Below are 23,814 nucleotides of genomic sequence, written 5' to 3'. Positions count from 1 at the left end.
ATATCGAATATGAGTATGGACGCTCGCTATCTCGATCGGGTCGTAATCCATTCCAGTCTAGTGTGGACAGGGCTTTAGAGTCTCAGCCATAGGGGCTTACTTGACTTCTGGGATAATAATTGAGTGAGTATGGTAAAAGGTTCAGACAAATTGTTTTCTCAGCAGCAGCTTTGGAAGGAGAATTTGAAAGGTCGAAAGTGTACAGAAATGTTCGATGTCTGACAGTTATATGAACACTGAGTCATTGAATAGCCTATATAGTTGTATGCAGCCCGCATAGCACAGCTTTTGTTAGTTGAGGCTTGAGTGCATGTTATGCTATCTGTGAGCGTTAGAGCTATCACTAAACTGGCAACAATGCCTGTTATCATTAGTTCAACCATAACTTTAAGTGCAAAGTTTGATGAATAAGTAATGTTCTATTGACTGTCTTGTGTTGTGTTCCCAGTGGATTGCAGTTGGGGTAGTTGGAGTTCATGTAGTGTTGAATGTGGAAATGGCACCAGAACTCGGCAGGTTATGAGTGGTCAGATGTGTGCAGGACCATCGACCGAGATCTGCATAGTCACATCTTGTATGATTACTGTTATGGTGGAAGTCACACTTGTTGCTGTGTGTGCAATGATTATGTGATGTAGGTATGGCAACCAATCTATCTGCCTCTCTTGCAGCAACAGTGACCATGAGTTCAGTCTACAGTTCTGATTTTGTTGCTGCACAGGCTATAGATGGCAATCCAAAAAATGTTGCTGGACAGAGACTTGTTGGCACTGATTGTAGTGGTACAAAGTATTCCTTCAATCCTTGGCTTCGAGTTGACTTGCAAAAGGAATATCTTGTGTCACGTGTTAGAGCTATCTTTATAGCTGATAGAGGTGCAAATGTGTATGTCCATGTTGGTAACAGCTTAACAAACAGTGGGAATGACAACCACAAGTGTGGAAAGGCTCCATATAACAGCTCTAATCACTGGGATGCAATATGGCGAGATGTTAGTTGCAGCCCACCAGTTTGGGGAAGATACATCAACTTACAGAGAATAGTGACAAATGGCATTCATCATGTATGTAGGGTGGCTTTCAACTATGGTTAGATGATGTTGTGGTGTGGGTAGGTGTTGAATGAAGAGTAAAATGTCTTGTTGTTGTAGAGTTGGAGATTGCTATTCTAGACAGTAATACGAATATTGAAGGAACAAGTGTGGCAGTTGATGACGATCAGCACTACTCTAATCCCGTTGATTGTGGTGTCAGTCCTGATGTGACCAACTTTAATGCTCTCTTGCAATGGAAACACAACACAACCAATGATGTACCACCTTCAAGTCTACAGAATGCTGGTGTATATCAGGTGTATGAGAATGGTGTGCAGCGGCTCTACATCAAGTCAGCTAGTGCCTCTGACAGTGGAGTGTATACATGTCAATATACCACAACTAATGGCTCTCTAGTGTCAAAGTCATTTACACTGAATGTTATTGTGGGTAAGACATGCATACATGTGATGTAATAGTTAGCGGGATGCTTTGAGTTTTGTTTTGTAGGTTTCAACTGTGCAATAGATTGTAATAATGAAATGTTTGTTTGTCTACCATATTATTATGTCTGTCTATTTGTTTGTCCATCCGATTTTGTTTGCAATTCTCTCTGACACCTTTATTCTTATCTGGACTACCAAACTGCTAGGAACTCATTTGAGCTCCTGCCATGTTTATGCTTTTAGCTAGTCGAAATACAGATAACAGCATTACTTAAACGAGTGCCATCTATCGACTGCTGGGTAGGCATTGCTATTGGGGTTTGATCTGCAGTGAAATAACGGTGTGGTGTTCTTTACTAATGAGTGGAAGTTACTGCCTATATAATGGTTTACAACATGTGAATTTTGCGCAGCTATAAACTGCTACTCTTAAATCAACTTCAATGGAGATTTTGACTTTGTTAGGTGTTGGAATGTTATCTCCTTGCTATGAACCTTAGATCTACTGCTTTATGGACAACACAGTTTCTGATACTTACAGTTGCACTTATGGTGACCAGGTACATGTTACACAGCAGGTATCTCATGGCAATACTAACTAGGTCTAAAAGTGTTTGCACCAAATCTTTGCAATATGACCTAGTTATGTGGTTTGTAGGCTAAAGATCATTAAAGAGTACAAGAAGGTTAGCATGCCAGTGTTTTACTCACTAATAACTGAAGATGCGTTTTTACTTTCACTTGCACAGTTAGGGTTCCTCTGAAAAATTTGTTGACTTAATGTGAAGTATTATGAATTTAGATGCCATTTTGCTTTTAAATGAGCAACTTGAAAAATCTATCTAAAATTATACAAAGTGATTGTTATTTCACGTGACTATATATTTCATAACTTTGCTCAAATTGTCTGTCATTGTCAAATAGTAAAATTCAAGACATATCAGGGTGTATGTAGGCATGTTTTCGCATTGCCCGAAAACCCTCTTGTAGATAGACGTGTCTAATAATTTTGGGCTACATAAAGCCACACAAACTTCATTCAGTTTATGGTCAAGCCTTTTTCACGAGGACATGCGAGCGGGCGGCCATTATTCATTATTCATTATTTAATAATAATATGTTTGCAGTCACAGTAAACTATCTAAACATTTTCATCTACTGGTACTAGAGCTCTGAATGGTTCGCCATCAACTTTGGCACGTACTAGTATTGATAAAACCCGTCTATTGTACTTTTACATGTTTCGACAGGTCCTTGTTGAGTCTGTCAAAAGAAACACAATTATGACAATGAGGATAAAATATTTCAGAGCTTGGACAGCGTCAGTTTAGTTGAGCTGTCAGTGAATACAGATAGGTTAATCTGATCCATAGAAAGTGTACTAAAATGAATAATAAAACTTATTTCGTTTTCTATAATATGATGCGGGTGGTGACGATAAACTGTGAATCATGTTTGCCTGGCCTAAGATAATTTGATCGGTAGAACAGTTAGTTGTCGGTAATATAATGACGTCTTAATGCGTTTTGGCAGTCACCGCTGAACCAAGCTACACAGTAGTATGCTCCAGAACCGTGTGAACCGGACGCATCTGTGTAGAGCTCCATGTCTGCGGCGGCAGAGAGATGCAGATCTAACATTATTGCCACCTCATTCCATAACGGAGAAAGTGATACCGCCATCGGAATTTCTTCCTAGTTTTGCTGTTAATATAGAGGTGGTGGTGACTCAAACGGAAGGAGGTTGTCAGTCGATGAGTCGACGTAGGAAATTTAGTCACCTGGAATGGCCTTGCATGCGTAACCAAGCTTACCAATTGTGGATTGCAAGTCGCGCTTGGTCACGTTGTGGCGTGACAGCCATTGGGAATTTCATTCATCAGATTTCTCAGTTTTTCAAGAGGTAACGTAGTAACCAGCACTTCTGAGTCGATTTCAACGCCTAGGATTGTTATGGTTGTAGTCAGGTCTATTTCTTTGCTCGCCTCCATCAGTACGCCCAGCTGATGGGCTCTGTCCTTCACGGCAAGTGGAGTATCAGGTTCAACAAACAAGAAATCAGCTAGGTAGTGCAGAAAACGAGTAATGTGGCACCCATTTACTAAGATCCATTGAAACGTATCCGCTACTTGATGAAATAGCACTGGTGAATAGTGTAGGCCGAAGGGCAAATGTTGTCGATGTAGTACTGGCTGTCCCAGTAGATTCCCAACAGGTCCCAATCCTTCCGGTGGACTGGGCACATATGAAAGGCATGTTTTAAGTCCATCGTTGCTATGTTCACCCCTGACCGGTCTGTTTTACGAAGGCAATGGCATCGTCAGTTTCTTGTACTGCAAGTGATACTTCTCCGGGTCAATGCCGTCGCTAAGTTCGTGAGGAGCGGCAGAGGTGTGTAATCAGTCTCCAGCGACCGTTTTTCTTTGAAACAACATCTACGCTAGAACGATGGAGAGTTGGTAAAGTGGGTTTCTCGTAAGGGCCTGCCATGTGGCCGCGTTTTCATTCTAAATCGAGTCCTTGCTGAATAATGACCTTGTGCTTGAGCGCAGACTTTAGGTTGGAAGATAAACGAAACTAGAGCCTGGTTTACAGTATAACACTGGCACAGCATCCTGCGAGCGTCCTAGACGCTGACAAGGACGCTGACACGAGCATCAGCGAGGACGCTGGCGTTGTACCATTACACACTACTGCGGGACGAGCATCTATTGCACAAAGAACACACTGCGACAGTCGTCTGGCGCTGCAAAGTAACCACGTGTGTACACTCGCGACAAGACATGGACGATGACATTTTGCTTTGTTGCTACTGCTCTATAGTCTCAAGCATTTTCTTTCATTTTTAGGTCTGTGTAGTCCTTTGACTGGACTTGCCAAAGGCAGGGAAAACCACGAACACACTCAATGAAAACTTTTATTGATGCCATGTGAACAAATAGAATATCCCTGATACGTCCAGTTGCTCTGACTGACCTTCGATTGGTTGAAAATGAGCACGTGCTGTCATCGAATGCTGTGTCACTTCCGAATAAGACGCTCAATTAGAACTTTTCTCTATTCCAGAGTTGTCTATGGACGCTAGGCGATCGTTGTGCGAGCGTCGCAGACGCTGCCATGTTTACAGTGTGATGCTGACGCTCGCTCATCATCCGCATCCAGGACACTTGCAGGACGCTCGGGCTAGCGGCATACTGTGAACCAGGCATAACGTGCACCGGTGTAGCCAAGATTGAAACCATGACATAGCGACCAAAGCAGTGATTCAAAAAGCATGCAATTAAGGTCATTGTGTAGTGACATTGCAAAAACCTTAGGCTGAATTGGAGTGTCTGGTTTATGCTTGTTTGTTGGTGCCCCTGAGGGAACACGTGGCCTATGGGTGATTGCCATGGCAGGTGAAACGTTGTTGTCAGTATTTGCAAAGACTTGGTGACGCTTGGTTATTGCATCGACAAGCGTTGAAGAGTCTCGGCAGATTTCGGGTTTGCTTGAAGGGGTTGGAGATGTTACCGGAAGATGCAGTTGCTGGCCTGGAGGGACAAAAGGGCTGGTTGATGTGTGTACAGTCTGTTTCTATGTGACCTGGTTTGCCGCATGCATAGCAGGTGATAGAGGTTGCTGCGCGAACTGTGAAGCACTGAGCCCACATGTGGTGGTTGATCATGTCCCATCTTGCACGGCAAAATAACAAAAGGCTCTATCATATTTCAGCCATTCTGAGGTTTGGTATTCCGAACTAGCTTTAGCGACGATAGACTGGTAGCCAATTTTTTTGTAACCTTGAGCCGGATCCACTAGTAGGACTGTAGCTGCGTACGCAAACCAAGCCTGAAGCCACGAACTGATGTCGCGGACATGTCTGCTCTCTGAACCGAAGACTGAGACTTTTGCTGCCATGGGGACACCAGCCTTGTTAGTCGTTACTTCATTAAGTATGGTGTCAAAGTTAACGTATTCACCTGCTAACCTTTCTCTTTGTCTTCCTAAATAGCATCCAGGGTGCCGGTTGATCGCTAGATCCGGTTGCTGTCCATGTGTGGCCGAGAGATGTAGAAGGGCTACAAAAATATGATTTTGATCTTGTGCAAGAACGGGGACTGGTCGATCTAGACCGTCGTTTGTGTGGTGATCGGGACCTTGATGATGAGAGAGAGCTGCGGCGGCTGCCATTCCGGTTCTCACGACTGCGACTCCGCGTCCGGGTACAGTCCTCTTCTTTCGTGTGGCGGGAACAGCCTGACCTGGATCTAGAACCAGTGGGGTGAAGTTGGGAAAAGAGGGGCAATAGACCTTTTCTATGGGCGTGGCACTAACGACGTCATCGTGGCCTGGGGAACACTTGGGTGCTACTTTGATGTCTTGGCGTTTGTTAACCGCGTGAGTTTGTAGCGAAAGCGACCAGTTTCCTTTCGAACTTTAACTAGCACGTATAGCGATGTATCGAATCTGGTAAGGCCTTATTAGGACCCGATTCTTGTGTGTTTTGGGTCTTTTGCAAACATGAACAACCATTTCCTGATCTCTGTCGTGACTCTGCTACGTCATTTTGAGTGTTAATGTAACATCGAGACTTGACAGACGCAAACTGTGGGTACAAACTTGCGTACTTAGTAGGATACGTGTTTTGTGTGTGTTGGACGTTGTAATGTAGGTAGCAGGTAGGTAAATTGTTGTGAGTAATTGAGTATTATTACTGCACCATAAATATGAAGTTGAGAACAGCAAGTGGCAGTGTGTTGTCTCCTGGAGCATGTGACACAGTAGACCAGAATGATAGTGAGGCCAATATATTGACATATATAATATATACAAACAATAATTGATATCATTAACATTAATTGTACTGTATTAATTAACACAATTTACTTCTAAATAGACTGCTTGGTAACTTCCTGTATAATGTGCCACCAGTAAATAGTTGTGATACAAACATGATTTGAGCAGATGGGATACATGTATTGCAACCAATGCCTAAACAGTGTGGTGGTGTTTATAGCCTGAGAAAAAAGATGACTGCAAACACCTATCTGAAGGACGTTCTGCTAATTAATATTTCCGTTGCATCAATGGTGCAGATCATTTTTAAAGAAATCTCTTGAAACGATTGTGGTAGAATTCAATGTAGAGCATTTCTTGGAAACCACCAGTCGATGTCATTCAAACAATAATACAGAAAGTTGATTTATGTGATAAATGTTGTGAACAAGAGAAAGTTCTTTCATCTCTAGGCCCATAGGAAGACGAACTATAGTTTAAAAAATCATTCAAAGGTAACAGAGTGTTACTTCTTTGATTGGCTGTCTGCAAATGTTGTATGTCTCTTTGACCAGTATTTAAGTGAACTGGCAGCATACTTTAATAACTTATTTAACTGCAGAATTCTGTTATTACTGTGTTACCACCAGTAAAAAGGTATTTTCATCATTATCCTGAATTGCCTCAACTCTTCAATTCCCTTCCATTCTCATTCGCCATTCAAGTAACTTGATGCAGTTCTGCTTTCCTTCAATTCCTGCTGCAGCTCCCAAAATTATGCATTGCACAGTCAGAACTCAAGATGAAATCATGCATTCCCTTCCTACCTCTCAGTAAGAATACCATTAGACTAGTTTAAAGACTTCCTCTTCACGTTGGTCATTCCCTAGACGATGCGCGCACATTCTAGAAAATATTCAGGAGGTGCAAACCAAATCATTTGGTAAGTGCGTATACCACACAGAACACATATAATCGATATCGTACTACGTAAGCAAGTTTGTACCCACAGCTCACGTCTGTCAAGTCCCGATGTTACAGTAACACTCAAAATGACGTGGCAGAGTCACGCAGAGATCAGAAAATGGTTGTTCATGTCTGTAAAAGACGCAAAACACACAAGAATCGGGTCCTAATAAGGCCTTACCTGATTCGATACATTGCTATACGCGCTAGTAAAAGTTCGAAAAGAAAGCTGGTCGCTTCGCTACAAACTCACGCTGAAAATTCTACCTAAAATTGTACAAAGTAATTATTTCACGTGACCACAAATTTTGTAACACCACTCATTGTCAAATTTTCGAAAGTCAAGACACATGGGATATGGATATCACTGTGTCAACGTTCTATATATTTTTAGTGAGTCTCGAAGAATGATTGCCTTTACATTGGCCATTGCAGATGTGTAGGTTTCAATTGTTTGTGTTCAACAAGATTCTGTGATTGCAAACGTGAATTAGACTGTTCTGATGAGAACCCTGTCTGAATGTTGGCAGTTTGTTATTACTTGTTTGTCCATTGTGGTAGCCATATATGACCAAATGTGAATACTACTCTGTGATTAGACTAATTTGATTGCATTGGAAGGGTGACACAGTTTAAAGGGATATTTTGGAGATTTGCTTTAACGTAACATTTCAGAGACGCGCGCTAACGTACATTTGCGGCAAAAAAGCAATGGCTGCATGCGCTGCTCGTGACTGATGGAAGTTACAGTTGAGTCCAGCTTTTACGACAGGACCCCCTTTGGTGTGTGGTAAAACAGCTGTTCATGCGTGGTCTGTCGCACATGAACACAACTAAAAGGATAAGGAGAACCAACAATCAAACGTGTATGCGGGGCACAGTGTACTAGCGCATGTGGCTGAAATGTTTCTTTAAGCAGACATAGATAAATATGTACATATGCACATACATACCACACAAATTGTAAGTGCTCGAGCCTTCTTCAATTATGCTTCTTGCAAAGTCACGTGACTTTTAGAAAGTTTTCTTTCTTATGACTCATGACATTACAACTAATTTGGTTATTTGGTTTGTCTACTGCAAAATTTCCAGTCAAACTTTGCTTTGCTGTGATTATCAACACGAGGACACCTGAAATACATTTATGCCAGTATTGTTCACACATGGCCAATTTTATACACGGGGTGTCACATGTCAGTTGCAGCAAGTCTTAATCATATACTGCCACTGTCAACAAGTGAATTAAATTGCACTGTTTAAATTAACATAGCATTTTGCTTTCAATTATCTGAATCCTGGGTTCAATCCAATTCAGGCAATCAATTATCCGTCGCTTATGGCATGAAGAACTAACTAACGTACATAGTCTGCAGTTGAGCAGATGCTAAAACATTATCATTCATCAGCTGTCTTTATGCAATAATTTGTAAGTAATCTTGAAGTTAGCGTATTTTTAGGTAGGGCGTGTGTTGTTTTCATTTTGATATATCGATAAAGCTCTCGACGCCTTGCGCTGCCCCCGAGTTTCATAGTGTAATCTGCATGCTCTGTAAGCCGATTCCTGCTTGATGCCATACAACACTTCCATTTGTCAATGAACGTGTTCCTGTTGAGTGTTTAACTAATCACAGAGCTTGAATTTCATTACCTATTATCTTTCCACTTTGGTTGAATTGATCATATATTGATCAGCTGAAACATGTTCGAAAACATGTGTTTGGTATTCTCCAGGCTCAGTTGACATTCCAGTATATTGCGTCATCTCTGGCAACATCAGTGACATTGTTTTCCCTGATCTGTCGTGCGACCTCACATTTTTGGAACCTCAATTTCCAGTAAAAAGTTAGCGTATTCCATCACAACTATTAACGCTCAGGGTCAAACTTATAGCAAAGTGGCAACCTTTCTACCAACAGTAGTGTTTACTCATGGACAGCTTTATGTTGTGTTCCCCTCTGTATCATTTAGAGATATGTAATCATTCAGAGATATGTATGTAAATATTGAAGACACTAGCACACAAGGAATTACACTAAAACAGTGACTCAAATTTCTTTCCTGAGGTGCTGTAATCTACTCAGGTTAACAGATTATTATTAGCTATACTGGCCATGCAGGCAAGTTTGTTTGGTAGTAAAAGCTGTCTACCCAGGTGTGTTATTCCATTGAATGGAATACATTGTGCTGCATGCAAACTAACACACCACCCCCATAGGTTGGGTCCTCCTGGTAATTTGTATCATCTACTTAGTTGTGTGCAGGACACTTTACACAGTTTTTATAGAATGTTATTTCCATTTAAGTGTTAGTGTGTTGAGTTCTTGTGTGCCATCTCTAAACTTACAGTTAATTTTATTTGATATTAATATCACTCGTAAGACACCAGCATGTTGTAAGTAACATGCCGGCTATTTGCTATACCGCGTAGACACGAGACAGTGTGGGCTTCAATGGGGCAACGTGCCAGGTTGTGAGAGCTTTGTGAACGCTGGGTTAACCAGAGTGGTCAGCTCACACTCTGAGCTGCTCCGACAAGTGGCGTGAACCCAAGAGGTCACTCAGGGTGACGTTGGAGGATTGATGCCCGTTAGAACCACCATGTCCTTAAGCCCAAGAGGTCAGTGGAACTGATGGTGGAGGCTCAAACACCATCACAGAACCCATTCCGTTGAATGACTTCCATGAGACAACTGGCTTGAACTGAACATGTTAGTGGCATTGATGTTGCAACCTGAGTTGAGGTACTGGTAATGTTGGGCCAAGACTGCCCTGAACAAGGCCCCTCCCCAAATGGCACGCTATCCCAATGAAAGACAGTAGACTGCGTGTGTACTAGAGCACTGGAATACAGCCTGAGACATCAAATTCAACATATGCATTACCTTTATTGTGAGCAAGTGTCATTAACAAGACAAAAGAAGAGCAAATCTGTCAGTCAGTGGACCACGATGGAAAGTCTGTAGGCATGTGGGCGTTAGCGAGCGCGTTTGCCACAGAAGAGAGAGCCTTGGCATTTAGTTGGATGTATCGTTGGAAAAAAAGTCTGAAGACCAACGACTGAGAGTTTTGATCAGCGAATCTGGCAGGCCAGCGGCAGCTGCTGTCGTTGCTGCTCCGATCCGGAAGCTGTGACCTGCGTATTGGTCTTCGTTGAAGCCCAATTTGTGTAGTAAAGACCGAAGCATAGAGGTAAGACGCAGAGGAGTGAGGAAGGACCCATCTGCTTGTGATAATAACGGTAGATCCAATGCTCTGGACGGGCCATATATTATTCCAATGCTATACCGGACAGACTGAATGGTGTGATCGGCTAAGAAATAGGTCTACGCGCAAGCGGAACGGGTCACCTAGCCACCAGCGCCTCCGAGTCAAGTTCAATACCTATGAAAGTTATAGTTGTAGTTGGACCTGTTTCTTTGCTTGGCTCCATGACCATGCCCAGCTGGTGGGCTTTGTCCTTGACTCTTGTCATGGATGCACAGCAAGTGGGGTTATCTGGTTCGACAAAGAAGAAATCGTCTAGGTAGTGAAGAACATTCTTAATGTGGCACTCGTTTACTAGAATCCATTCAAACGCGTCCGCTACTTGATTAAATAGTGCTGGCGAAGAGCGTAGACCGAAGGGCAAGAGCTTATTGACATAGTATTGGCCGTCTCAACAGACTCCCAATAGGTCCTAGTCCTCTCGGCGGACTGGGTACAGACGAACGGTATGTTTCAAGTCCATCTTTGCCATGTAGCAACCCCGACCGGCCTGTTTCACGAAGGCAATGGCGTCATCAATTTTCTTCTATCGCAAGTGATACTCCTCCGGGTCGATGGCGTCGTTAATACTAAGTCCGCGAGGAGCGGAGAGGTGCATGATTAGTCTCCCGCTACCGTTTTTCTTTGGAACGACACCTACGCCAGAGCACTGGAGAGTTGGCAGGGGGTTCCTTGTAAGGGCCAGTCACGTGGCTGCGTTCACATTCTAAATCGAACACTTGCTGAACAATGACCTTGTGCTCCAGTGCAGACTTCAGATTGGACGGTAAACGAAAGTAACGTGTACCAGTGTAACCAAGATTGAACCCGTGACGTAGCGACCATAGCAGTGATTCAACAAACGTGGGATCAGGGTGATTGTGTAGTGATATTGCTAAAACCTCTGGCTGAAGTGGAGTGTCTGGTTTCCTTGTTTATTGGTGCCCTTGCGGGAACACGTGGCCTCTGGGTGATCGCCGAGGCAGGTAAAACATTCTTGTCGGTATTTGCACAGGCTTGATGACGCTTGGTTTTTGCATCGAACAGCGTTGAAGAGATGGCAGATTTTGGGTTTGCCAGAAGCAGTGTTGGAGATGTTACGGGAAGGTGCGGTTGCTCACCTGGAGAGACGAAAGGACTGGTCGGTGTGAGCACAGTCTGTTGCGACATGACCCAGCTGGCCACATGTATAGCAGGTGCCAGAGGTTGCTGCGCGACCTGTGAAACAATGAGCCCACAGGTGGTGGTTGATCGTGTCCCATCTTACGCCCGTGGTCCTGCTGACGAAATAGCGAAAAGCTCTATTGTATTTTAACCACGCTGAAGTTTGGTATTTCGAGCTAGCTTGAGCGACTATAGACTGGTAGACGATAAGTTAGTAACCTCATGTCGGATCCGCTAGTAAGACTGTCGCCGCGTATGCAGACCAAGCCTGAAGCCACGAACCGATGTCGCGGACATTTCTGCGCTTTGGACCAGAGCCCGAGTCTTTCGTTGCCATGGGGACCTCGCCAGTGTTAGTCGTTACTTCAGTAAGTATTACATCAAAGTCAACATAATCACCTGCTAATGTCTTCCTCTTTGTCCTCCTAGATAGCATCCAAGATGCCGGTTGGTCGTTAGATCCGGTTGCCGTCTATCTGTAGCCAAGAAAAGTGTGAGGGCTGGAACGACGTGATTTTGATCTTTTGCGGGAACGGCGACTGGGTGATCTGGACTGTCATCTGCGTGGTGATCGTGACCTTGACGATGACTGAGAACTGCGGCTGCTGTCGTTGTTCCAGTTCCCACGATTGCGACTCCGCGTCTGGGTACAGCCACCTCTTGTGACGTGGTTGGCAGAGCCTGGTCTGGAACTTGAACGACTCAGGACAGGACTGATGGCTTCGGACATGGCAGCTATCGATGCTTGTACCACGGAGTGGATCACAGTTTCTAGCGATGTGCTGTCGATCTGCGTGACCATGGTAGGCGTTTCCGTTACCGCTGGCGTGGATGAAGCTGCTGCCGGCTCTGCAGGGGTTGTAGTAGCTCCGTCTGTAGGAAAAAGAACAGCAGGGAGTCGCTTGATTTGTTCCGGCCTGGAACCAGTGAGAACAAAGTGATATTGCTCTAGAAGCTGGTGAATTGAAATGTCCGGAAGCGAAGCGATTTCTTCCGGAGACTGAGGAAGAGTGAGGGACGATTCACGTCGAGCCGAACGACTACTGCGCTTACTCATATCAAGAAAGCTACCAGCTATACAATGCTAACCGAACCATGCAACATTCTCACAGTCATTTGCATTAATACGTCATAGTTCTACCTCTAGCTATTATTAACATTACAAAGCTCCTGCAATCGTCTGCTACTCCTGATGTCAACCTTCAATTACTATGTAAACTAACCATTAAAGTAATGATTACAAGGCATTGTGTAGTGATAGTTGGAAAGTTGTTGAATGAATTATATTCTGTTGTCAGTCTTGTGTTGTGTTTCCAGTGAATTGCATTTGGGGTAGTTGGAGTTCATGTAGTGTTGAATGTGGAAATGGCACCAGAACTCGGAAGATTAGTCAAGCAGCTACAATGAGTGGTCAGAAGTGTACAGGGCTATCGACTGAGATCTGCATAGTCACATCTTGTATGATTACTGTTATGGTGGAAGTCACACTTGTGCTTTGTGTGCAATGTTTATGTGATGTAGGTATGGCAAACAATCTAGCTGCCTCTCTTGGAGCAACAGTGACCATGAGTTCAGTCTACAGTCCTGTGTTTGTTGCTGCAAAGGCTATAGATGGCAATCCAAAAGACGTTACTGGACAGAGACTTTTTGGTTATGATTGTGCCGCTACAACGAAGTCTGACGATCCTTGGCTTCGAGTTGACTTGCAAAAGGAATATTTTGTGTCACGTGTTAGAATTATCCCTATAGGTGATAGAGGTGAAAATGTGTATGTTCATGTTGGTAACAGCTTAACAAACAATGGGAATGACAACCGCAAGTGTGGAAAGGCTCCATACAACGGCTCTAATAACTTTAATGCAATATGGCGAGATGTTAACTGCAGTTTACCAGTTTGGGGAAGATACATTAATTTACAGAGAGTAGTGACAAATCATATTCTTATGGTATGTGAGGTGGCTTTCGACTATGGTTAGATGATGATGTGGTGTAGGTAGGTGTTGAATGAAGAGTGAAATGTTTTGTTGTTGTAGAGTTGGAGATTGCTATTCTAGACAATAATATGAATATTGAAGGGACAACTGTGGCAGTTAATGAGAATCAAGATTACTCTAATCCTATTGATTGTGGTGTCAGTCCTGATGGGACCAACTTTAATAATGCACGTTTGCAATGGATGCACAACATGACTATTGATGTACCATCTTCAAGTGCACAGAGTGTATATCAGGTGTATGAGAATCGTGTTCAGAAGCTCTACATCAAGTTAGCTAGTGTTTCTTCCAATGGTTTGTATACATGCAAATATACTGCAACAGATGGCTCTATAGTGTCAAAGTCATTTACACTGAACGTCAATGGTATAAATAAAGAACATAGTTTTCTTAGTGTTGTATTGTAATTGTTTTGTTGTCTTTAGTAAACTGTGAATGGAGCTCATGGTCAGATTGTACATCATCATGTAGTTTTGGTACTCGTAGTCGTACACGAGCACGTCTTAAACAACACAATGGAATGGACTGTGTGGGGTTGACATCTGAGAACTGCGACAGCAAACAACCACCATGTAAGGACAGTGGGATTTTTGTGCTTGGTGTGTTATGGGAGTAACGATGGGTTTGTTAATTACAGCAACAAATCCTCAATATTGCACAGCTATAGAGTCATGATATTATGTCTTTAATTGTATACATTCCTCATCATTGGACCTTTGGCCTAACGAACTTGCTTATAATGAAAGAGCACACAGAAAGATGTGGCTGCTACATACAGAAGTTTCAATCAATGCTTGCCAGGATTAGATCAGCTTGTTTATATCCAGAAACAATTAGATGGAAGAATTATGTAAGATTGTCTAGCCTTGCATTTGTTGAATGTGAGCAATAAATCCCTGATGAACATAATATGAGGCCTCAATATAGCAAAAGGAGCCGTAGGGTCTCTTGGAATTTTGTGATATCAAGGTTCCACTATAATGCAATAACTTTTAGACCAACATCAAGTGGCGCAAGTAAAGCCAAAAGAATACAAAAAGATTTATGTAATAAATAGAAGACAAAGTAGGGATGACTGCGTACGTTAAGCTAGTGATCGAAGAAATGGGGTCGAAACTCTCGCAAACAAGTACTCATACTTTACTTGTGAAACCAATCTTCTACAATTAAATCCCTACTTCATTCCTATCCAAACAGCCACCTTCAAAGCAAACATGAGTGAAGTAGGGATTTAATTGTGGAAGATTGGTATCACATGTAAAGTATGAGTACTTGTTTGCGAACGTCTCAACCCCTATTTCTTCAAGTACTAGCTTGCTAGTACAGTACACAGCCATCCCTACTTTGTTTTTATTACCTGAGGCAGACTTACGCCTGAAAACACAGTTGTGATAAAATGAGTTGATTTTTGCGTCATGAAACTGGGTAATGCGGATTTTAGGTTGTAACACTACGTCGCAATGACCAGATAAAAACTACATGCTATTGGAACATGGTGGCATTTACATGTATGATCTATGCTATCAATATCTAGTAGTAATACACAGTTGAACTTGTTGTGTAATACTAGTGTCTGTTACTGTTTTTATTTAATTAAATTTATGATATGATTGCAGGTGCACCAACAGCTGGGCAGTCAGTAGGAGTTTCTTTTGATGAGTCGTCAGTGCAAGAGTTGAGTTGCACAGCTTCACAGTATTCTGGTCAGAGTGGAGACATTACATTTGGATGGTACAGAAAAGAGAATGGAATTGATTCAGCTATTGCATTAGACTCTCGAGTAACAAATTCAACAAATCTTGATGGTGTGGGCAGATTTACTGGGAAATTGAAATTTGCGTCTGTGAAGCGTTCAGATAGAGGATTAATCAAGTGCAGGGCTTTTAACAAGTATGGTGCTAGTAACATGTCTTCAGCTACATCAGTTGATGTCAAATGTGAGTTGGTTTGGTAACATTTCATGGTGCATTGTTACGAGTGATGTGTTGTTAGATGCTCCTGAAATTGTCAAAATTAGACCATCCAATCCAGTAGGAGTGAAAGGACAAAATATCACTTTAAACTGTTCTGCTGATGGTAATCCCTCTCCTGATTATGAATGGAGAGGAGGCAAGAGTGCAACAGGATCTACTCTGGAACTAACATCACTTGAATTTAGAGATGAAGGGACATACAGATGTGTTGCTAGAAACACTATTGAAGCTGGTGCAAAGGCCAGTAGGGCATCAGTACAGTTGATAATTGAAGGTAACGTTATTTTTTCACGTATTTGTTGACATTTTGTATGTTTAGTTAACTATATGTGGTGTGTTTTAGGTCCTCCACAGAGATGTGTTGTGTTGTCAGTCAAAAGCTATAATGACTCTGAAGTGAATGTCAAAGTCAACTGTCCCGAAAATGGAAACTCCAGTGTAACTGAATATCGTATAGAATATCAGTTGGATGATGGCACCAGCAACATGCTGTGGGAACAAAGAGAGTTCAGTGCTACTGATTCTCAACCGTTTGTTGTTGCTGGTCTCAGTCCATTTACAAATTACAGCTTTAGAGTAACAGCAAGCAACACGCATGGCTATGAACCTGGAAGTTTGGCAGCTGTTAATGTGGTGCCTGTGACTACTCCTGAAGGCTGTAAAGTTTTTCTAATTTAAGGATTTATTTTGCGATTGTGTGATTTGTTGTATTTATTAGATTTTATTATTACTTTTATTGGTTTTTATTGGTTTTATTATTACTGGATTTTCTTGATTTAGCACCAACTCCACCTCAGAATTTGAGGAATTCAAATGTGACATCAAGCTCAATTGCTCTACAGTGGGAGAGACCTATTGGCCTTAATGGTGCTTTTCAGTACTATACTGTAAGCAAAGTTGTGTGTGGATGAGTAGATGCACAAATGCGTGTGCATACATGCTCATGGCTGCAAATGATTGTTGAAACTTTACTGTGCAGGTTTACAACAGTATTGGTGATGCTTCGTACAGCAAGAGTCTCGACATTGAGAGTCATGACAATCTATACACCTTGAAGGGCCTCAAACCATATACTGAGTACAAAGTATATGTGACAGTAACGAATAACGCAAAGTCCAATCCAGAAAGTTCCCCTAGTAACATGATTATAGTGCGCACACTGGAAGCTTCTCCTCATTCACCAAACAAATCTTTACCTAGTGATGTTTCATCAACATCAACTGTAGTATTTGTACCTCCTACTGTGAATGATGAAAATGGTCCAATAGAGTATGTTTTGACTTTTCATTGTTTTGTGAATGTTTTAATGTGACAATACTTTAGATATGTTGATATTATTGTTTATGAGGGTACCACTGGATCTAATGCTCCTTTGGTATCTGATGTACCACGTACTGTTGGACCGTATGAGCAAGAGAGCACAGACAACACATGGTATGTAACAGCTCGATACAGTTACATGATGTACAAACAGAACATACAAGGGAAGCAGTTTACCGTTGGAAATGATTCAACGTCTGGTGAAAAGAATGAGTACAAAAATGTTCCACTTAAGTCTGATTCGACTTACTTTATATATATTCGTGTGGTTGCAATGTTGGATAATGGCAGTGGGGTATGATGATATGTGGATTACTACATACCTTTGAGAAACCTTATATATTATGATTTCTAGATGAAAGAAACAGCAATAGGTGAACCACTAAGTAAGATGATGATTATTATTTGGTTACCCATAGTTCCATTACAGTAATATTGATCGTTTTTGACCCGAAGGAGTTTTGACAAATGGAGAAGATTTACCATCAAAGGGAGGGTTATCTGTGTTGATCGTCGCAGTTGCTGTTACACTAAGTGTCATCATTCTTGTGCTAATCATCACACTTTTTGCTTTTCTGAAGTGAAACATCTAAGTTACAACTATGTGTAATATTTAATTAACTTTTAAGCTTTTATGTGTGATGCAGGAAGAAGTACAGGTGTGTTAGAAAAGAGATGACATTGGAACCTTTGAGATATGATAGCGTCATTACCAATCCTAAAGTAACATCTGGAAGAAGTGAATGTTTGGATACAAGCACTGAGATAATGACAGTTAATAGCTTATACACTTCTACAGGTGAGAATATTGACATGACATGAAATTGCAAACTATATAATTTACTGTTTATCAAGGCTTAGTTTATTTATGGCATTGTTTTATATACAGTTCATTACTAATGTAGTAGTGTTTTTTGACGGAACACTACTATAGATCTAATTAGTGGCCATGACTGCAAGATTTTGACTACTGAACAGTCCGTAGTAGGATGCATGGCAAGTGCCAGAATGCAAGGAGTGAGTATTGGCGCTGCATGCATGACAGTTTTAATAATAGTTTATTAACAGTTGCACATAACTATGTTTTCACAAACCCATTGTTGCAATGTTATTTGAAGCGTCGTGTTTCACTTTTGAGATACATGTAGTTAAAAAGCATTATATTTAATATTTATTGACTTGTGCATGCAGGATTGAGTCTTGTCTTGTACAGTATATCACTGAATACCTAAGACACTCAAGTCTTTGTCTAGCAGTTATCGTTGATAAGCACATCAGATTTGCTCTTACAGGTGCAGGCAGCAGTTACGAATCACATGGATATGTAGAGGTTAAAGCTGTTGCAGTTGATCAAGACAGGAAGAATGAGGAACCATTGTATGAGAGTATGGATGGTGAATCGGCATTTTGATCTCAATGTAATAAAAGAAAACTTTTTTGATAACGATCTGTGGCTTTTTGGCATCTAAAATGCCTTTCTTAGTGCTTCCGCGTGTTGTAGCTAAAGGGTTAGCTGGAAGTAAGAAGATTGATTGACTTTGTATTGTTTGGGATTATCTGTTTGTGAGAAGATAATTAAAGATGAATAGAGTCTAAACAAACAAGTTTTACAAGAAAAAGATTTTGAGTATCAACTGTCAAGTTTACTGGTTGAACTGACAGCAAGAAGCAACAGTTGACACATCACCCCATTCACTCTCAGACATGCAGATGGCACTATCACAGCCATTACGTGACTACTAAAAATTACGATTTTACATAATTTTTGAATGCGAGTTCTCATTTGTTATGCCTGTATGCAGTTAGGTATGTATGGACTACATGTATTACTGTATACGCTAATTTCTATAGTCACGTAGATAGACATGCAGTTAATTTACCATGTTTGTAAATTGCATTGCAATTGTAGGGATCATCTAAAGTTCCCGTCCTTTTATTGAATTATTTAGAAAAGTCACTTTCTGATGTCTAAACTAACAAACCATGCTCTTGGTATAAACGTTAGTCTTCAAACTGGTAACTTACCACAATGTTGTCAAAGTTAATGCGTGATATACTCATCAATTCTATGGCGACTTGAAAGGGTACCGGAATCACAGCTACTAGAAGAAGGCAAGCAGCTTACTGTTACTGTCTATTCTTTCTCCAGACTAGCTAGCTATAGTTTAGGTAAATTCTAGTGGTTTAATTATAACTAAACCAAGCTCACTTAGTTAAGAGTAATAAAAACGCCGACTTGACCACACGCACTTATAAGTGAGTGTTACTATGAATAGCAACATATTGATATCAATGATTAACTCCAAACCTATAACGCGCTAAGTTAATTAATTTTCTGGAATTTAGTAGTCCTGCAGAAATATCTTGTAAAGGGAACTTCCGTATGTTGTGGCCGACTAATGAAGCAAGTTATGCTACTCTCCGCGATATGTCTTCTGCTTTTATCTTTGCACAACGTTTGTGCAGGTAATTAAGCTTCTCTAGAATCATACGTTCACTTCAAATACCGAGACTTCAAACGGCGTACTGCAGAGATAGAAACCAGCAAAAGCCAAAAGGGAGGTCATCTATTTACAGTGTCTTTTTATAGTAACAAACATTCCGTGGGTTGTGCTCTACACGGCAATTGAAGAAAAGATGCACATCCACACTTACGAACGCATCTGAGTACTGCAGAAGTCATTCGTAGAGAAACCAGAAAAGCAGAATTGTCAAGGCATCCGTATAAAGTCTACGTGCAAAGGCTACTTCTTCGTGCCTATAGTTGCTTCCGTAGCACATTCGGTTTCACTCCATACACAATCTGATCTCTCAAACGTTCATCTGCATTTGTTCCAAACGAGCATGTGCGAGCAAGAGTTCTCAATGCAGTAACATACTGATCAATCGCTTCGTTGGCCTCTTGCGGCCTTCTCTGGAAATTGTAGCTCTCGTATATCGTATTCGTATCTCCTATAAATTGCTCTTTCTTTAAATCAAGAACCTTCTTAATGTCCTGCGCATCAGCTGGCGTCTCAAACGGGATCGCATTGCATACTTTCAGAGCATCTTGGCCAATACAAGTAATGAATGTGGCAACTCTGTACTCGCCTGATTGGCTCCTCAATCCTGACACCAACTTAGATGAGTCCCACACTTGCTACCACTGCCTCCACTGCACCGACACGTTGCCTGTCACTTTGAGTCGATGCGGCAACGGAGCGTTGCTTTGTAGTGCTGGCATAATGGCTTTAGCTTGCGCTGCCATTTCCGCAGGTGGCACCTCAAGCTCGTTCTCTTCATGTTCAGACATGACCCACTCCTGACACTATGATCGTATATGTGTTACTCTCTTGGCATACACCTTGCTCTAGTGTACAGCACTACTACTAACGTTGTGTTCACGCACTCTACTCTACAGTCAGTGATCAATATCAATAACTATACCAATTACCATACAGATACTACATTCTAACTATGTTTTCTTGTGTGCACTTGGACACAATTATGGCTATGATGTCTCATACGCTGGCCCACAATCACGAGTGAATATTTTGAAAAACTCAAAACGGCGGGAAACGAAAAGATGGCGAGCTGAGTTTATGTCGAATGGACTGGCAACCAAGTTAAGTGGATTTTTATAGCAAATCATGCAACATGTCGTTTCCTCCTAACTATCATTGGTATGGCACATGTGAAGGAGAACGAACTGGTGATTCGACTATGTGTCGTCCTCATCATTGGTGTGTTTCTCATTAGCAGAAGGCTGCAACAGATAAGAGAGAACTGGCAGCTAACAAACAAGGCATTGGCATTGTGTCCGGTGATGTACAATCGGTAATAGTTAGAGGGCACGACAAGAATTCTGTAGAGACAAATAGACTAGAGCCTTGCAACCGCAACCGTTGGTCGTTTCGAGAGGTTATTGGCGAGACAAAGAATGGGTGAACCGAGACTGCTTATTCGCTTGCAACAGCAAAGAAAAATGATGGAAATATCTAGAAGGCAAAAATCTGTATCTGATCGGTGATTCTACTGTAAGACAACTGTTCTTAGTTCTTATGGCAAGTGCAGGCACACGAGTACCAACAAATGGTGCATTTGTTCCACCCAAGTATAAAGACTATTTTATTGCGAAATACAAAGCTACAATTCATTATAGATTGCATGGTCTGCCTTTGCTGTCATCTCTTGCTCTCAATTTTGGGAAAGCTACGTACACAGCTTATATCATTGGTAATATTCCAGGAAATGGGAATTAAGTACTAGACATCTAATATAGTCAGTCTTCTTGTACTGTACTTGGCGTCCGTTTCCGGGTATCCCCAACACTACACTGTGTAATTACACATAGAAGTTACACATTCGCAGAGACATGACTGCGTCGCTCACATGATAACGCAATTCGCAAGAAGACGAAGAGAAGGAAATTTCAACCAGTTGCATAAGAGATACGTACTCACTCAGTGCCAGGCACATCCGGTCTTTAGTTGACCGTTTATCGTACAAGCGGCAACACGAAGACATCAAAGTAACTGCACCCGACCCTCCCAGTCTATTGAAAATAGAAAAGGGGAGGGGCTGGCTACGCGAGACTAGCGTTATATAGCCATAGTTTCACCGACAGTTGTTCATGTATGTTACCGACTGCCTGGCTGACTGTCAAATTTCTTTTGAGAGATAGACGTCGTACGATGGTCTTCAATACTTCCAAACTGTGTGGTGATCACAGGCCAAGAAATTCGCACACAAGAGGGTGGAAATAGTCCCAGTTGATGTGACATTGGCTTCATGACGTTGGTCTTTTCTCCTTCTTATTAGATAGTGTACACCTTGAATGAGACTGTAGGTGCCATCAATCAAATTGCTTTATATCAAGTGGGTGCGTGACCATTTCGTCCATTTCATTTTCAATTCTCAGCAACAATTGAATATTGAATTAGAAATTGAAAATAGCCTACAAGTTGCTTGCAATTTCAATATTCAATTCTATTGAAATTAAAAATTGATTGATCGAGGTACTATAATTATTTGAGGATTAAAATGAATATCGAGAACAAACTTAATTTGTGACTAATTTCCTTTTTCAATGCAATGGAATATTGAAATTGCAAGCATGTTAGTTCAATTTTCAATGTTAAATTCAATATTCAATTTAATTTAAACATTAAATATTAAATTTTGAATTTGCGTGGCCAATTCGTCCATTCAATTATTAATTTTTGAGACAAATTGAAAATTGAATGTCGAATTAAAAATTGACTGCCGTTGCTTGCTCTTACAATATTCCATTACATTGAAAATAGAAATTGATTGAAGACCAATTGTCATTTCGATATTCGTTTACTTTGCAAATAGATTCAATCTTTCCATCCATCCAATTTTCGTAAATTATGAATATTAAAATATAGCCTCTGGTGCAATTTTCTTTCTCCGTACTAAATGTAAATTGAAAGTTACCCGCAGCTGCTAGCGCGAGCGATATCTCATAAACGGCATAATGACACCGCGCGGGCGGTCGCCGGTGGCTTCAATATTCAATTCTATTGAAAGACGAAAGTTGCGTCTAGCTTAGCCACGCCCAGCCACGCCTCTGGCACGCATGCAATGTAATGCAATTAAGAGATGCATGGGAAAGCCTCGACAGGCACGCGACCGACCTCTCACAACAAGTCGGTAAGCACTTGCACCTGACTCTCGTCAACCGTCACGCTCAGATGTGAGACATTCCTTGCGGCGATGAGCGAGGGAAGCCCGTTGCATGGAGGCGCGCGTCTAGGGCATCTATAATCAACGAGATCAACGTCTAGCCTACACTGGAAAGTTGACGTCTAGTCGATTTGGAAAGACTCCAAGCAACTATCTAGCTAGAGGACATTAGAGGACTTCTGACGACATCAATTCCAGTTTCGTGGCACTAACGTACGTCTTCTTTTGTTCGTCGTTCAAAGTTGTGGACATCTCTAAAGCTGAAGATCTTCTCTGCAGTTTCTAACATAATGAACATATTGATATAAATAATAGACAGTTGTTCCCAAAACTATGCAATGAGATTAATATATATATATATATATATATATATATATATATATATATATATATATATATATATATATATATATATTAAATGGACATATGCAAGCTTTCATTACAAAGAAAAGTTAAAAAGACTAAAGAAGACAAACTAGAGCGATGACATTCTGTGATCAAGAGTTCTAACTGATCATGAGTATATAATATTTAGGTGCTACCGTGTTACAATTTTGACTTAGAATGCTATTGAAACAAGACCGTATTAGCAGTTAAAATATGTATAATTGTATTATTTCGTAAAAGTCAAAGCAAAAAATCAAAAATTTACGGGTGACCGCCTACAAGTACAAGAAATCTTAGACTTGCAAGGCGTAGCCGTTTGCCTTCTTGCTTTTTGACGATCTGAAGATGCAAGATGGTCCGACCTGTCAAAGTCAATATAAATATACATACAGCAATTATAGGCCATGGACACAGTATACATGCAGTGTACAATCATGACCTAGCTATAGTGATCATGAGCAAATCATGACCCAATCTAACTCTAGTGAGCATGCAGCCAGCTACCTAGAGATATATAGCTAGTGCTCACCTCGCTTACGGCGTCAGACACGCAGCGTTCTAGTTCCTCTTTAGTCAGAGAACAACGTCGACTTATGCCTCTGTCTGTACAGAAACGTCGAACAGATCGTTCGCAAAGTCCCCGAAGTCCTGGAAACATCGTCTGTAATTCTTCACTGATGACAGCATGACTATTACCCTCTTCGACTCGCTTCCGAACAAAATCTTCGTCAACTTCGTCCATGGAGATCGAGAGTGGAGAGAATGCACGACCTGCCGTTATATCGTGAGATGATAGATACCGGCTGGGGCTTCCCCGTCAGATGTTTAGAGGCGTGGTCTAGA

General features: G+C 41.4%; 2 protein-coding genes across 2 annotated transcripts; both read left to right on the top strand.

The window, feature by feature from the left end:
- Positions 1–682: 682 nt before the first annotated feature.
- On the top strand, positions 683–1,672 carry LOC134185356 (uncharacterized). The gene is made up of 3 exons (XM_062653137.1): positions 683–1,088; positions 1,151–1,483; positions 1,544–1,672. The coding sequence occupies exons 1-3, from the start codon at positions 683–685 to the stop codon at positions 1,648–1,650; spliced, it is 846 nt and encodes a 281-aa protein (XP_062509121.1). The 3' UTR covers positions 1,651–1,672.
- An 11,259-nt stretch (positions 1,673–12,931) lies between these two features.
- On the top strand, positions 12,932–16,714 carry LOC134185735 (leucine-rich repeats and immunoglobulin-like domains protein 2). Its single transcript, XM_062653601.1, has 8 exons — positions 12,932–13,067; positions 13,131–13,580; positions 13,643–13,969; positions 14,029–14,175; positions 15,220–15,540; positions 15,596–15,850; positions 15,920–16,463; positions 16,556–16,714. The coding sequence occupies exons 1-7, from the start codon at positions 13,013–13,015 to the stop codon at positions 16,252–16,254; spliced, it is 1,890 nt and encodes a 629-aa protein (XP_062509585.1). The 5' UTR covers positions 12,932–13,012; the 3' UTR covers positions 16,255–16,463; positions 16,556–16,714.
- Positions 16,715–23,814: the final 7,100 nt, after the last annotated feature.

The sequence above is a fragment of the Corticium candelabrum genome, chromosome 10 (assembly GCF_963422355.1).
Source record: "Corticium candelabrum chromosome 10, ooCorCand1.1, whole genome shotgun sequence".
Taxonomy (NCBI): Eukaryota; Metazoa; Porifera; class Homoscleromorpha; order Homosclerophorida; family Plakinidae; genus Corticium; species Corticium candelabrum.
This window is presented reverse-complemented; position numbering and strand designations above follow the sequence as displayed.

Coding starts and splice junctions, on each gene's coding strand:
- LOC134185356 (XM_062653137.1), top strand. CDS start 683: ATGAGTTCAGTCTACAGTTCTGATTTTGTTGCTGCACAGGCTATAGAT. Junction 1,089..1,150: donor TAGGGTGGCTTTCAACTATG/GTTAGATGATGT, acceptor TTGTTGTTGTAG/AGTTGGAGATTGCTATTCTA. Junction 1,484..1,543: donor TACACTGAATGTTATTGTGG/GTAAGACATGCA, acceptor TTTGTTTTGTAG/GTTTCAACTGTGCAATAGAT.
- LOC134185735 (XM_062653601.1), top strand. CDS start 13,013: ATGAGTGGTCAGAAGTGTACAGGGCTATCGACTGAGATCTGCATAGTC. Junction 13,581..13,642: donor TGAGGTGGCTTTCGACTATG/GTTAGATGATGA, acceptor TTGTTGTTGTAG/AGTTGGAGATTGCTATTCTA. Junction 15,541..15,595: donor TACATCAGTTGATGTCAAAT/GTGAGTTGGTTT, acceptor ATGTGTTGTTAG/ATGCTCCTGAAATTGTCAAA.